At 45.7% G+C, this 17,804-nt stretch overlaps 1 protein-coding gene across 1 annotated transcript; it reads left to right on the top strand.

Annotated features, from left to right (window-relative positions):
• The first annotated feature begins 3 nt into the window (after positions 1-3).
• Positions 4-13,002, top strand: LOC115173161 (mucin-2-like). Its single transcript, XM_029731089.1, has 7 exons — positions 4-8,624; positions 9,099-9,626; positions 10,293-10,987; positions 11,199-11,215; positions 11,424-11,606; positions 12,078-12,287; positions 12,825-13,002. The coding sequence occupies exons 1-7, from the start codon at positions 134-136 to the stop codon at positions 13,000-13,002; spliced, it is 10,302 nt and encodes a 3,433-aa protein (XP_029586949.1). The 5' UTR covers positions 4-133.
• Positions 13,003-17,804: the final 4,802 nt, after the last annotated feature.

The following is a 17,804-nucleotide window of genomic DNA, read 5'->3' as shown; positions in this document are numbered from 1 at the left end:
AATCACAACTGTAGCTCCTACAACCACTGAAATTGCAGCTTCTACCACAACAACAGAAGCTCCTAAGACCACTACAACTACAGCAGCTCCTACAACAACTGTAGCTGCTTCCACAACCACTACTGTAGCCCCTATGGCAACAACAACTGCAGCTCCAACAACAACTTTAGCTACTATAGCAAGCACAACAGCAGCTGCTACAACAACCACTACAGATTCTACGACATCTACAACAAGCCCAACAGTACCCACTACGGCAACACCTTCAGCTCCTACAACGACAATAATTGTAGATCATGCGACAACTACAACTGCAGCAGCTATAACAACAACAACTGAAGCTGCTTCCACAACCACTACTGCAGCCCCTACTTCAACCACAACTGAAGCTTCTTCTACAACAACCACAACAACATCCCCTTCGACATCTGCAGCTCCGACAACAACAACTGTAGGTCCTACAACGCCAATCACAACTGTAGATACAACTACCATTTTAACTCCTATGACAACCACAACCACAGCTCCGACCTCAAAAACTGTAGCTGCTTCCATAACCACTACTGCATTCCCTACTACAACCACAACGGAAGCTTCATCCACAACCACTACTGCAGCCCTTACTACAACCACAACGGAAGCTTCTTCTACAACAACTATAGCACCTACGACAACCACAACAACATCCCCTTCGACAACTGCAGCTCCTACAACAACAACTGTAGCTCCTACAACTCCAATCCAAACTACAGCTTCTACTACGACAATAATTGCAGAACCTGCGGCCACCACAACTGATCTAGCTACTACGACAACCACAACAGCAGCTCCTACAACAACAACTGAAGCACCTACGACAACCACAACAACATCCCCTTCGACAACTGCAGCTCCTACTACAACAAATGCAGCTCCTACAACACCAATCACAACTGCAGGTCCAACTACCATTGTTACTCCTACAGCAACCACAACTGTACCCCCTACAGCAACCACAACAGCAGCTAGTACAACAACTGGAGCTCCAACAACCACTACAACTGCAGCAGCTCCAACAACACCAACTGTAGCTGATTCCACAAGCACTACTGCAACCCCTACTGCAACAACAACTGCAGCTCATACAACAACAACTTTAGCAACTATAGCAAGCACAACAGCAGCTGCTACGACAACTGCAGCTCCTACTACAACCACTTTAGCTCCTACGGCCACTACAATAGCTCCTACAACAACAAATACAGCTGCTTCCACAACAGCTACTGCAGCACCTACTGCAACAACAACTGAAGCTTCTTCAACAACAACTACAACACCAACGACAACCACAACAACATCACCTTCGACAACTGCAGCTCCTACAACAACCACAACAGAAGCTAGTACAACAACTGTAGCTCCAACGACCACTACAACTGCAGAAGCTCCAACAACACAAGCTGTAGCTGCTTCCACAACCACCACAGCAGTCCCTACTGCAACCAGAACAGAAGATCCTTCTACAATAACAACATCCCCTACGACAACTGTAGCTCCTACTACAACCACTGTAGCTCCTACAGCCACTACAACTGCAGCAGCTCCTACAACAACAACTGAAGCTGCTCCCACAACCACTACTGAAGCCCCTACTGCAACAACAACTGAAGCTTCTTCTACAACAACCATAGCACATACGGCAACGACAACATCAGTCCCTACGACAACTGCAGCTCCTACTACAACCACTGTAGCTCCTACAGCCTCTACAACTGCAGCAGCTCCGACAACAACAACTGAAACTGCTCCCACAACCACTTCTGAATCCCCTACTGCAACAACAACTGAAGCTTCTTCTTCAACAACCATAGCGCCTACGACAACCACAATCACGTCCCCTTCAACAACTGCTGCTCCAACAACGCCAATCACAACAGCAGGTCCTACTACGATTTTAACTCCTATGACAACCACAACTGCAGCTCCGACTACAACTGTAGCTGCTTCCACAACCACTACTGCATTCCCTAATACAACCACAACTGAAGCTTCATCCACAACCACTACTGCAGCCCTTACTACAACCACAACTGAAGCTTCTTCTACAACAACTATAGCACCTACGACAACATTAACAACATCCCTTTCGACAACTGCAGCTCCTACTACAACAAATGCAGCTCCTACAACTACAACAACTATGACAACATCACCTTCGACAACTACAGCTCCTACTACAACAATGCCAATCACAACTGCAGGTCCTAACACCATTGTAACTCCTACAGAAACCACAACTGAAGCTTCTTCCACAACTACTATAGCATCTACGACAACATCCCCTTCGACAACTGCAGCCCCGACTACAACAACTGTAGCTGCTTCCACAAGCAATACTGCAGCCCCCACAACTGAAGCTTCTTCTAGAACAACTATAGCACCTACGACAACCACAACAACATCCTCTTCGACAACTGCAGCTCCTACAACAACCACAACAGAAGCTAGTACAACAACTGTAGCTACTACAACCACTACAACTGCAGCATCTCCAACAGCTGCTACTTTAGCTGCTTCCTCAACTACTACAGCAGCCACTACTGCAACCAGAATTGAAGATCCTTCTACAATAACCACAACAACATCCCCTACGACAACTGCAGCTCCTACAACAACCACTGTAGCTCCAACGGCCACTACAACTGCAGCAACTCCTACAACAACAACTGAAGATGCTTCCACAAGCACTACTGTAGCCCCAACTGCAACCACAACTGAAGCTTCTTCTACAACAACCACAACAACATCTCCATCGACAACTGCAGCTACGACAACAACAACTGTAGGTCCTACAACGCCAATCACAACTGTAGATACAACTACCATTTTAACTCCTATGACAACCACAACCACAGCTCCGACCTCAACAACTGTAGCTGCTTCCACAACCACTACTACATTCCCTACTACAACCACAACTGAAGCTTCATCCACAACCACTACTGCAGCCCTTAATACAAACACAACGGAAGCTTCTTCTACAACAACTATAGCACCTACGACAACCACAACAACATCCCCTTCGACAACTGCAGCTCCTACAACAACAACTGTAGCTCCTACAACTCCAATCAAAACTACAGCTTCTACTACGACAATAATTGCAGAACCTTCGACCACCACAACTGATCTAGTTACTACGACAACCACAACAGCAGCTCCTACAACAACAACTGAAGCACCTACGACAAACACAACAACATCCCCTTCGACAACTGCAGCTCCTACTACAACAAATGCAGCTCCTACAAAACCAATCACAACTGCAGGTCCAACTACCATTGTTACTCCTACAGCAACCACAACAGCAGCTAGTACAATAACTGGAGCTCCAACAACCACTACAACTGCAGCAGCTCCTACAACAACAACTGAAGCTGCTCCCACAACCACTACTGAAAGCCCTACTGCAACAACAACTGAAGCTTCTTCTACAACAACCATAGCACATACGGCAACCACAACAACAGTCCCTACGACAACTGCAGCTCCTACTACAACCACTGTAGCTCCTACAGCCACTACAACTGCAGCAGCTCCTACAACAACAACTGAAGCTGCTCCCACAACCACTTCTGGATCCCCTACTGCAACAACAACTGAAGCTTCTTCTTCAACAACCATAGCGCCTACGACAACCACAATCACGTCCCCTTCGACAACTGCTGCTCCAACAACGCCAATCACAACAGCAGATCGTACTACGATTTTAACTCCTATGACAACCACAACAGCAGCTCCGACTACAACAACTGTAGCTGCTTCCACAACCACTACTGCATTCCCTACTACAACCAAAACTGAAGCTTCATCCACAGCCACTACTGCAGCACTTACTACAACCACAACTGAAGCTTCTTCTACAACAACCACAACAACATCCCCTTCGACAACTGCAGCTCCGACAACAACAACTGTAGGTCCTACAACGCCAATCACAACTGTAGATACAACTACCATCTTAACTCCTATGACAACCACAACTGCAGCTCCAACTACAACAACTGTAGCTCCAACAACGCCAATCACAACTGCAGGTCCTACTACAATTTTAACTCCTATTACAACCACAACCACAGCTCCGACCTCAACAACTGTAGCTGCTTCCACAACCACTACTACATTCCCTACTACAACCACAACTGAAGCTTCATCCACAACCACTACTGCAGCCCTTAATACAAACACAACGGAAACTTCTTCTACAACAACTATAGCACCTACGACGACCACAACAACATCCCCTTCGACAACTGCAGCTCCTACAACAACAACTGTAGCTCCTACAACTCCAATCACAACTGCAGGTCCAACTACCATTGTTACTCCTACAGCAACCACAACAGCAGCTAGTACAATAACTGGAGCTCCAACAACCACTACAACTGCAGCAGCTCCTACAACAACAACTGAAGCTGCTCCCACAACCACTACTGAAGCCCCTACTGCAACAACAACTGAAGCTTCTTCTACAACAACCATAGCACATACAGCAACCACAACAACAGTCCCTACGACAACTGCAGCTCCTACTACAACCACTGTAGCTCCTACAGCCACGACAACTGCAGCAGCTCCTACAACAACAACTGAAGCTGCTCCCACAACCACTTCTGGATCCCCTACTGCAACAACAACTGAAGCTTCTTCTTCAACAACCATAGCGCCTACGACAACCACAATCACGTCCCCTTCGACAACTGCTGCTCCAACAACGCCAATCACAACAGCAGGTCGTACTACAATTTTAACTCCTATGACAACCACAACTGCAGCTCCGACTACAACAACTGTAGCTGCTTCCACAACCACTACTGCATTCCCTACTACAACCACAACTGAAGCTTCATCCACAGCCACTACTTCAGCCCTTGCTACAAACACAACTGAAGCTTCTTCTACAACAACTATAGCACCTATGACAACATCAACAACATCCCTTTCGACAACTATAGCTCCTACAACAACAACTGTAGTTCCTACAACTGCAATCAAAACTACAGCTTCTAATATGACAATAATTGCACAACCTTCGACCATCACAACTGATCTAGCTACTACGACAACCACAACAGCAGCTCCTACAACAACAAATGAAGCAACAACAACAACCACAACAACATCCCCTTCGACAACTGCAGCTCCTACTACAACAAATGCAGCTCCTACAACTACAACAACTATGACAACTTCACCTTCGACAACTACAGCTCCTACTACAACAATGCCAATCACAACTGCAGGTCCTAACACCATTGTAACTCCTACAGAAACCACAACTGAAGCTTCTTCCACAACTACTGTAGCATCTACGACAACATCCCCTTCGACAACTGCAGCTCCGACAACAACAACTGTAGGTCCTACAACGCCAATCACAACTGTAGATACAACTACCATCTTAACTCCTATGACAACCACAACTGCAGCTCCAACTACAACAACTGTAGCTCCAACAACGCCAATCACAACTGCAGGTCCTACTACAATTTTAACTCCTATGACAACCACAACCACAGCTCCGACCTCAACAACTGTAGCTGCTTCCACAACCACTACTACATTCCCTACTACAACCACAACTGAAGCTTCATCCACAACCACTACTGCAGCCCTTAATACAAACACAACGGAAACTTCTTCTACAACAACTATAGCACCTACGACGACCACAACAACATCCCCTTCGACAACTGCAGCTCCTACAACAACAACTGTAGCTCCTACAACTCCAATCACAACTGCAGGTCCAACTACCATTGTTACTCCTACAGCAACCACAACAGCAGCTAGTACAATAACTGGAGCTCCAACAACCACTACAACTGCAGCAGCTCCTACAACAACAACTGAAGCTGCTCCCACAACCACTACTGAAGCCCCTACTGCAACAACAACTGAAGCTTCTTCTACAACAACCATAGCACATACAGCAACCACAACAACAGTCCCTACGACAACTGCAGCTCCTACTACAACCACTGTAGCTGCTTCCACAAGCACTACTGCATCCCCCACAACTGAAGCTTCTTCTACAACAACTATAGCACCTACGACAACCACCACAACATCCTCTTCGACAACTGCAGCTCCTACAACAACCACAACAGAAGCTAGTAAAACAACTGTTGCTACTACAACCACTACAACTGCAGCATCTCCAAAAGCAGCAACTGTAGCTGCTTCCTCAACCACTACAGCAGCCACTACTGCAACCAGAATTGAAGATCCTTCTACAATAACCACAACAACATCCCCTACGACAACTGCAGCTCCTACAATAACCACTGTAGCTCCAACGGCCAATACAATTGCAGCAACTCCCACAAAAAACTCTGAAGCTGCTTTCACAAGCACTAGAGCAACCCCTACTGCAACCACAACTGAAACTTCTTCTACAACAACTATAGCACCTACGACAACATCCCCTTCGACAACTGCAGCTCCAACAACAACAACTGTAGCTCCTACAACGCCAATCACAACTGCAGGTCCTAACAACATTGTAACTCCTACAGCAACCACAACAGCAGCTCCTACCACAACAACTGTATTCACTAAAACCACTACAACTGCAGAGGCTCCAACAACAACTGTAGCTGCTTCCTCAACCACTACAGCAGCCCCTACTCCAACCAGAAATGAAGATCCTTCTACAACATCCCCTACGACAACTGCAGCTCCTACTATAACCACTGTAGCTCCTACGGCCACTACAACTGCAGCTGCTCCTACAACAACAACTGAAGCTGCTTCCACAAGCACTACTGCAGCTGCAACCACAACTATAGCACCTACAACTTCCTCAACTGCAGCTCTTACTACAACAACTGAAGCTCCTACTACGCCAATCACAACTGCAGGTACAACTACCATTTTAACTCCTACGACAACTACAACTGTAGCTGCTTCCACAACCACTACTGCATTCCCTACTGCAACTACAACTGAAGCTTCTTCCACAACCACTACTGCAGCCCTTACTTCAACCACAACTGAAGCTTCTTCTACAACAACTATAGCACCTACGACAACAACATCCCCTTCGGCAACTGCAGCTCCAACGACAACAACTGTAGCTGCTTTCACAAACACTACAGCACCCCCTACAGCAACCACAACAGAAGCTTCTTCTACAACAACTGTAGCAACTATGACTACCACAAAAACATCCCCTTGGACAACTACAGCTGCTACTATAACAACTGTAGCACCTGCAATGTCAATCACAACTGCAGGTCTTACTACCATTTTAACTCCTAAGACAACAACAACAGCAGCTCCTACTACAACAACTCAAGCTCCTACAACCTCACCACCTACTACGTCATTCACAACTGCAGGAGCTACAGAAACCACAACAACAACTCTAATGACAACTACAACTGCAGAACCTACTAAGTCAATCACAACTGCAGGTCTTACTACCATTATAACTCCTACGACAACCACAGCTCCTACCTCAACAGCTGTTGCTGAATCCACAACCACTACTGCAGCCCCTGCTGCAACCACAACTGTAGCTCATTCTACAGCTGTAGCACCTACAACAACAACAAAAACAACATCGCCAATGACAACTGTAGCTGCTAATACAACAACGTTAGCTCCTGCAACGTCAATCACAAATGCAGCTCCTACTACCATTTTTACTCCTACGACAACCACAACTCCTACCTCAACAGCTGTAGCTGAATCCACAACGACAACCACAACTGAAGCTCCTTCTACAGCTGTAGCACCTACAACAACCACAACAACATCGCCAATGACAACAGCAGCTCCTACTACAACAACTTTAGCTCCTACAACGCCAATCGCAACTGCAGGTCCTACCACCATTTTAACTCCAACGACAACCAAAAATGTAGCTCCTACAGCAACCACAACAGCAGCTACTAAAACAACTGTAGCTCCAACAACTACTACAGCAACTACTACGTCAATCATAACTGCAGGTCCTACCACCATTCTAACTCCTACGACAACTACAAATGAAGCTCCTACAGAAATCACAACTGTAGCTCATATCACACCCACAATTGAAGGTTCTACTACAACAACTGTAGCTCCAACAACCACTACAACGTCCCCTACGACACCGGGATCTCCTAACACAACAACTGTTGCTCCTACAACAACCACAACAACTGCTACTACAACATCAGTGGCTCCTTCAACTACTACAGCAACTACTAAGTCATTCACAACTGCAGGTCCTACAGAAACCACAACAGCTTCAATGACCACTACAACTGCAGAATCTACTACGACAACCAAAACAGCAGCTCCTACCTCAACAGCTGTAGATGCTTCCACAACCACTACTGCATCCACAACTGAAGCTCCTTCGACAACAACTGCAGCACCTACTACAACCACAACAACATCCCCAATGACAACAGCAGCTCCATCTACAACAACTGAAGCTCCTACAACGCCAATCACAACTGCAGGTTCTACTACCATTTCAACTCCTACGACAACCACAACTGTAGCTCCTACAGCAACCACAACAGCAGCAACTACAACAACTGTAGCTCCAACAATCACTACAGCACCTACTACATCAATCACAACTGCAGGTCCTAATACCACTTTAACTCCCACAACAACCACAACTGCAGATCCTACCTCAGCAGCTCTAGCTGCTTCCGCCACTACTACTACATCCCCTACTGCAACCACAACTGAAGCTCCTTCTACAACAACTGTAGCACAAATGACATCAGCAACAACAGTCCCATCGACAACTGCAGCTAATACTTCAACTGTAGCTCCTACAATGCCAATCACAACTGAAGCACCGACAACAACAACTCTTGCACCTACAACCTCTACAACTTCAGCACCCACTACGTCATTAACAACTGCAGGTCCTACCACCATTTTACCTCCTTCGGCAACCACAACTGTATCACCTACGACAACAACTGTAGCTCCTACAATGTCAATCTCAACTGCAGGTTCTACTACCAATTCAACTCCAACCACAACCACAAATGAAGCTCCTACAGACATCACAACTGTAGCTCCTACAATGTCAATCACAACTGCAGGTCCTACTACCATTTTACCTCCTACGACAACCACAACTGAAGCTCCTACAGAAATCACAACTGTAGCTCCTATAACCCCCACACTTGCAGCTTCTACTTCAACAACTGTAGCTCCCACGAACACTACAACTGCAGCAGCTCCTACAACAATAACTGTAGCTACTTCCACAACAACTACTGCATCCCTTACTGCAACCACAACTGAAGCTCCTTCGACTACAACTGTAGCACCAACAACATCAGCAACAACAGTCCCTGCGACAACTGCAGCTAATACTTCAACTGTAGCTCCAACAAAGCCAATCACAACTGCAGCTCCTACACCAACAACTCTTGCTCCTACAACCTCTACAACTTCAGCACCCACTACGTCATTCACAACTGCAGGTCCAACTACCATTTTACCTCCTTCGACAACTACAACTGTATCACCTATGACAACCACAACAACATCCACCACAACAACAGTAGCTCCTACAATGTCAATCTCAACTGCAGGTTCTACTACCAATTTAACTCCAACCACAAATGAAGCTCCTACAGACATCACAACTGTAGCTCCTATGCCCCCCACAATTGCAACTTCAACTACAACTGTAGCATCTGCTACAACAACAACTGCAGATGCATCCATAACCACAAGTTCAGCACCTACTACATCAATCACAACTGCAGGTCCTACTACCATATTACCTCCTACGATAACCACAACTGAAGCTCCTACAGAAATCACAACTGTAGCTCCTATAACTCCCACAATTGAAGCTTCTACTTCAACAACTGTAGCTCCCACGAACACTACAACTGCAGCAGCTCCTACAACAATAACTGTAGCTGCTTCCACAACAACTACTGCATTCCCTACTGCAACCACAACTGAAGCTCCTTCGACTACAACTGTAGCACCAACAACATCAGCAACAACAGTCCCTGCGACAACTGCAGCTAATACTTCAACTGTAGCTCCAACAAAGCCAATCACAACTGCAGCTCCTACACCAACAACTCTTGCTCCTACAACTTCAGCATCCACTACGTCATTCACAACTGCAGGTCCAACTACCATTTTACTTCCTTCGACAACCACAACTGTATCACCTATGACAACCACAACAACATCCACCACAACAACAGAAGCTCCTACAATGTCAATCTCAACTGCAGGTTCTACTACCAATTTAACTCCAACCACAACCACAAATGAAGCTCCTACAGACATCACAACTGTAGCTCCTATGCCCCCCACAATTGCAACTTCAACTACAACTGTAGCATCTGCTACAACAACAACTGCAGATGCTTCCATAACCACAAGTTCAGCACCTACTACATCAATCACAACTGCAGGTCCTACTACCATATTACCTCCTACGACAACCACAACTGAAGCTCCTACAGAAATCACAACTGTAGCTCCTATAACTCCCACAATTGAAGCTTCTACTTCAACAACTGTAGCTCCCACGAACACTACAACTGCAGCAGCTCCTACAACAATAACTGTAGCTGCTTCCACAACAACTACTGCATCCCCTACTGCAACCACAACTGAAGCTTCTTCGACTACAACTGTAGCACCAACAACAGTCCCTGCGACAACTGCAGCTAATACTTCAACTGTAGCTCCAACAATGCCAATCACAACTGCAGCTCCTACACCAACAACTCTTGCTCCTACAACCTCTACAACTTCAGCACCCACTACGTCATTCACAACTGCAGGTCCAACTACCATTTTACTTCCTTCGACAACCACAACTGTATCACCTATGACAACCACAACAACATCCACCACAACAATAGTAGCTCCTACAATGTCAATCTCAACTGCAGGTTCTACTACCAATTTAACTCCAACCACAAATGAAGCTCCTACAGACATCACAACTGTAGCTCCTATGCCCCCCACAATTGCAACTTCAACTACAACTGTAGCATCTGCTACAACAACAACTGCAGATGCTTCCATAACCACAAGTTCAGCACCTACTACATCAATCACAACTGCAGGTCCTACTACCATATTACCTCCTACGACAACCACAACTGAAGCTCCTACAGAAATTACAACTGTAGCTCCTATAACCCCCACAATTGCAGCTTCTACTTCAACAACTGTAGCTCCCACGAACACTACAACTGCAGCAGCTCCTACAACAATAACTGTAGCTGCTTCCACAACAACTACTGCATCCCTTACTGCAACCACAACTGAAGCTCCTTCGACTACAACTGTAGCACCAACAACATCAGCAACAACAGTCCCTGCGACAACTGCAGCTAATACTTCAACTGTAGCTCCAACAATGCCAATCACAACTGCAGCTCCTACACCAACAACTCTTGCTCCTACAACCTCTACAACTTCAGCACCCACTACGTCATTCACAACTGCAGGTCCAACTACCATTTTACCTCCTTCGACAACTACAACTGTATCACCTATGACAACCACAACAACATCCACCACAACAACAGTAGCTCCTACAATGTCAATCTCAACTGCAGGTTCTACTACCAATTTAACTCCCACCACAACCACAAATGAAGCTCCTACAGACATCACAACTGTAGCTCCTATGCCCCCCACAATTGCAACTTCAACTACAACTGTAGCATCTCCAACAACAACAACTGCAGATGCTTCCATAACCACAAGTTCAGCACCTACTACATCAATCACAACTGCAGGTCCTACTACCATATTACCTCCTACGACAACCACAACTGAAGCTCCTACAGAAATCACAACTGTAGCTCCTATAACCCCCACAATTGCAGCTTCTACTTCAACAACTGTAGCTCCCACGAACACTACAACTGCAGCAGCTCCTACAACAATAACTGTAGCTACTTCCACAACAACTACTGCATCCCCTACTGCAGCCACAACTGAAGCTCCTTCGACTACAACTGTAGCACCAACAACATCAGCAACAACAGTCCCTGCGACAATAGCAGCTAATACTTCAACTGTAGCACCAACAATGCCAATCACAACTGCAGCTCCTACACCAACAACTCTTGCTCCTACAACCTCTACAACTTCAGCACCCACTACGTCATTCACAACTGCAGGTCCAACTACCATTTTACCTCCTTCGACAACTACAACTGTATCACCTATGACAACCACAACAACATCCACCACAACAACAGTAGCTCCTACAATGGCAATCTCAACTGCAGGTTCTACTACCAATTTAACTCCAAACACAACCACAAATGAAGCTCCTACAGACATCACAACTGTAGCTCCTATGCCCCCCACAATTGCAACTACAACTGTAGCATCTCCCACAACAACAACTGCAGATGCTTCCATAACCACAAGTTCAGCACCTACTACATCAATCACAACTGCAGGTCCTACTACCATATTACCTCCTACGACAACCACAACTGAAGCTCCTACAGAAATCACAACTGTAGCTCCTATAACCCCCACAATTGCAGCTTCTACTTCAACAACTGTAGCTCCCACGAACACTACAACTGCAGCAGCTCCTACAACAATAACTGTAGCTGCTTCCACAACATCTACTGCATTCCCTACTGCAACCACAACTGAAGCTCCTTCGACTACAACTGTAGCACCAACAACATCAGCAACAACAGTCCCTGCGACAACTGCAGCTAATACTTCAACTGTAGCTCCAACAAAGCCAATCACAACTGCAGCTCCTACACCAACAACTCTTGCTCCTACAACCTCTACAACTTCAGCACCCACTACGTCATTCACAACTGCAGGTCCAACTACCATTTTACCTCCTTCGACAACTACAACTGTATCACCTATGACAACCACAACAACATCCACCACAACAACAGTAGCTCCTACAATGTCAATCTCAACTGCAGGTTCTACTACCAATTTAACTCCAACCACAACCACAAATGAAGCTCCTACAGACATCACAACTGTAGCTCCTATGCCCCCCACAATTGCAACTTCAACTACAACTGTAGCATCTGCTACAACAACAACTGCAGATGCATCCATAACCACAAGTTCAGCACCTACTACATCAATCACAACTGCAGGTCCTACTACCATATTACCTCCTACGATAACCACAACTGAAGCTCCTACAGAAATCACAACTGTAGCTCCTATAACTCCCACAATTGAAGCTTCTACTTCAACAACTGTAGCTCCCACGAACACTACAACTGCAGCAGCTCCTACAACAATAACTGTAGCTGCTTCCACAACAACTACTGCATTCCCTACTGCAACCACAACTGAAGCTCCTTCGACTACAACTGTAGCACCAACAACATCAGCAACAACAGTCCCTGCGACAACTGCAGCTAATACTTCAACTGTAGCTCCAACAAAGCCAATCACAACTGCAGCTCCTACACCAACAACTCTTGCTCCTACAACTTCAGCATCCACTACGTCATTCACAACTGCAGGTCCAACTACCATTTTACTTCCTTCGACAACCACAACTGTATCACCTATGACAACCACAACAACAACAGAAGCTCCTACAATGTCAATCTCAACTGCAGGTTCTACTACCAATTTAACTCCAACCACATCCACAAATGAAGCTCCTACAGACATCACAACTGTAGCTCCTATGCCCCCCACAATTGCAATTTCAACTACAACTGTAGCATCTGCTACAACAACAACTGCAGATGCTTCCATAACCACAAGTTCAGCACCTACTACATCAATCACAACTGCAGGTCCTACTACCATATTACCTCCTACGACAACCACAACTGAAGCTCCTACAGAAATCACAACTGTAGCTCCTATAACTCCCACAATTGAAGCTTCTACTTCAACAACTGTAGCTCCCACGAACACTACAACTGCAGCAGCTCCTACAACAATAACTGTAGCTGCTTCCACAACAACTACTGCATCCCCTACTGCAACCACAACTGAAGCTTCTTCGACTACAACTGTAGCACCAACAACAGTCCCTGCGACAACTGCAGCTAATACTTCAACTGTAGCTCCAACAATGCCAATCACAACTGCAGCTCCTACACCAACAACTCTTGCTCCTACAACCTCTACAACTTCAGCACCCACTACGTCATTCACAACTGCAGGTCCAACTACCATTTTACTTCCTTCGACAACCACAACTGTATCACCTATGACAACCACAACAACATCCACCACAACAACAGTAGCTCCTACAATGTCAATCTCAACTGCAGGTTCTACTACCAATTTAACTCCAACCACAAATGAAGCTCCTACAGACATCACAACTGTAGCTCCTATGCCCCCCACAATTGCAACTTCAACTACAACTGTAGCATCTGCTACAACAACAACTGCAGATGCTTCCATAACCACAAGTTCAGCACCTACTACATCAATCACAACTGCAGGTCCTACTACCATATTACCTCCTACGACAACCACAACTGAAGCTCCTACAGAAATTACAACTGTAGCTCCTATAACCCCCACAATTGCAGCTTCTACTTCAACAACTGTAGCTCCCACGAACACTACAACTGCAGCAGCTCCTACAACAATAACTGTAGCTGCTTCCACAACAACTACTGCATCCCTTACTGCAACCACAACTGAAGCTCCTTCGACTACAACTGTAGCACCAACAACATCAGCAACAACAGTCCCTGCGACAACTGCAGCTAATACTTCAACTGTAGCTCAGACAATGCCAATCACAACTGCAGCTCCTACACCAACAACTCTTGCTCCTACAACCTCTACAACTTCAGCACCCACTACGTCATTCACAACTGCAGGTCCAACTACCATTTTACCTCCTTCGACAACTACAACTGTATCACCTATGACAACCACAACAACATCCACCACAACAACAGTAGCTCCTACAATGTCAATCTCAACTGCAGGTTCTACTACCAATTTAACTCCCACCACAACCACAAATGAAGCTCCTACAGACATCACAACTGTAGCTCCTATGCCCCCCACAATTGCAACTTCAACTACAACTGTAGCATCTGCTACAACAACAACTGCAGATGCATCCATAACCACAAGTTCAGCACCTACTACATCAATCACAACTGCAGGTCCTACTACCATATTACCTCCTACGACAACCACAACTGAAGCTCCTACAGAAATCACAACTGTAGCTCCTATAACTCCCACAATTGAAGCTTCTACTTCAACAACTGTAGCTCCCACGAACACTACAACTGCAGCAGCTCCTACAACAATAACTGTAGCTGCTTCCACAACAACTACTGCATTCCCTACTGCAACCACAACTGAAGCTCCTTCGACTACAACTGTAGCACCAACAACATCAGCAACAACAGTCCCTGCGACAACTGCAGCTAATACTTCAACTGTAGCTCCAACAAAGCCAATCACAACTGCAGCTCCTACACCAACAACTCTTGCTCCTACAACTTCAGCATCCACTACGTCATTCACAACTGCAGGTCCAACTACCATTTTACTTCCTTCGACAACCACAACTGTATCACCTATGACAACCACAACAACATCCACCACAACAACAGTAGCTCCTACAATGTCAATCTCAACTGCAGGTTCTACTACCAATTTAACTCCATCCACAACCACAAATGAAGCTCCTACAGACATCACAACTGTACCTCCTATGCCACCCACAATTGCAACTTCAACTACAACTGTAGCATCTGCTACAACAACAACTGCAGATGCTTCCATAACCACAAGTTTAGCACCTACTACATCAATCACAACTGCAGGTCCTACTACCATATTACCTCCTACGACAACCACAACTGAAGCTCCTACAGAAATCACAACTGTAGCTCCTATAACCCCCACAATTGCAGCTTCTACTTCAACAACTGTAGCTCCCACGAACACTACAACTGCAGCAGCTCCTACAACAATAACTGTAGCTGCTTCCACAACAACTACTGCATCCCCTACTGCAACCACAACTGAAGCTCCTTCGACTACAACTGTAGCACCAACAACATCAGCAACAACAGTCCCTGCGACAACTGCAGCTAATACTTCAACTGTAGCTCCAACAATGCCAATCACAACTGCAGCTCCTACACCAACAACTCTTGCTCCTACAACCTCTACAACTTCAGCACCCACTACGTCATTCACAACTGCAGGTCCAACTACCATTTTACTTCCTTCGACAACCACAACTGTATCACCTATGACAACCACAACAACATCCACCACAACAACAGTAGCTCCTACAATGTCAATCTCAACTGCAGGTTCTACTACCAATTTAACTCCAACCACAACCACAAATGAAGCTCCTACAGACATCACAACTGTAGCTCCTATGCCCCCCACAATTGCAACTTCAACTACAACTGTAGCATCTGCTACAACAACAACTGCAGATGCTTCCACAACCAAAAGTGTAGCACCTACTACTTCAATCACAACTGCAGGTCCAACTACCATTTTACTTCCTTCGACAACCACAACTGTATCACCTATGACAACCACAACAACATCCACCACAACAACAGTAGCTCCTACAATGTCAATCTCAACTGCAGGTTCTACTACCAATTTAACTCCAACCACAAATGAAGCTCCTACAGACATCACAACTGTAGCTCCTATGCCCCCCACAATTGCAACTTCAACTACAACTGTAGCATCTGCAACAACAACAACTGCAGATGCATCCATAACCACAAGTTCAACACCTACTACATCAATCACAACTGCAGGTCCTACTACCATTTTACCTCCTACGACAACCACAACTGAAGCTCCTACAGAAATCACAACTGTAGCTCCTATAACCCCCACACTTGCAGCTTCTACTTCAACAACTGTAGCTCCCACGAACACTACAACTGCAGCAGCTCCTACAACAATAACTGTAGCTGCTTCCACAACAACTACTGCATCCCTTACTGCAACCACAACTGAAGCTCCTTCGACTACAACTGTAGCACCAACAACATCAGCAACAACAGTCCCTGCGACAACTGCAGCTAATACTTCAACTGTAGCTCCAACAATGCCAATCACAACTGCAGCTCCTACACCAACAACTCTTGCTCCTACAACCTCTACAACTTCAGCACCCACTACGTCATTCACAACTGCAGGTCCAACTACCATTTTACCTCCTTCGACAACTACAACTGTATCACCTATGACAACCACAACAACATCCACCACAACAACAGTAGCTCCTACAATGGCAATCTCAACTGCAGGTTCTACTACCAATTTAACTCCAACCACAACCACAAATGAAGCTCCTACAGACATCACAACTGTAGCTCCTATGCCCCCCACAATTGCAACTTCAACTACAACTGTAGCATCTCCCACAACAACAACTGCAGATGCTTCCATAACCACAAGTTCAGCACCTACTACATCAATCACAACTGCAGGTCCTACTACCATATTACCTCCTACGACAACCACAACTGAAGCTCCTACAGAAATCACAACTGTAGCTCCTATAACCCCCACAATTGCAGCTTCTACTTCAACAACTGTAGCTCCCACGAACACTACAACTGCAGCAGCTCCTACAACAATAACTGTAGCTGCTTCCACAACATCTACTGCATTCCCTACTGCAACCACAACTGAAGCTCCTTCGACTACAACTGTAGCACCAACAACATCAGCAACAACAGTCCCTGCGACAACTGCAGCTAATACTTCAACTGTAGCTCCAACAAAGCCAATCACAACTGCAGCTCCTACACCAACAACTC

Source organism: Salmo trutta, chromosome 34 (genome assembly GCF_901001165.1).
Source record: "Salmo trutta chromosome 34, fSalTru1.1, whole genome shotgun sequence".
In the NCBI taxonomy this organism is placed as follows: Eukaryota; Metazoa; Chordata; class Actinopteri; order Salmoniformes; family Salmonidae; genus Salmo; species Salmo trutta.
This window is presented reverse-complemented; position numbering and strand designations above follow the sequence as displayed.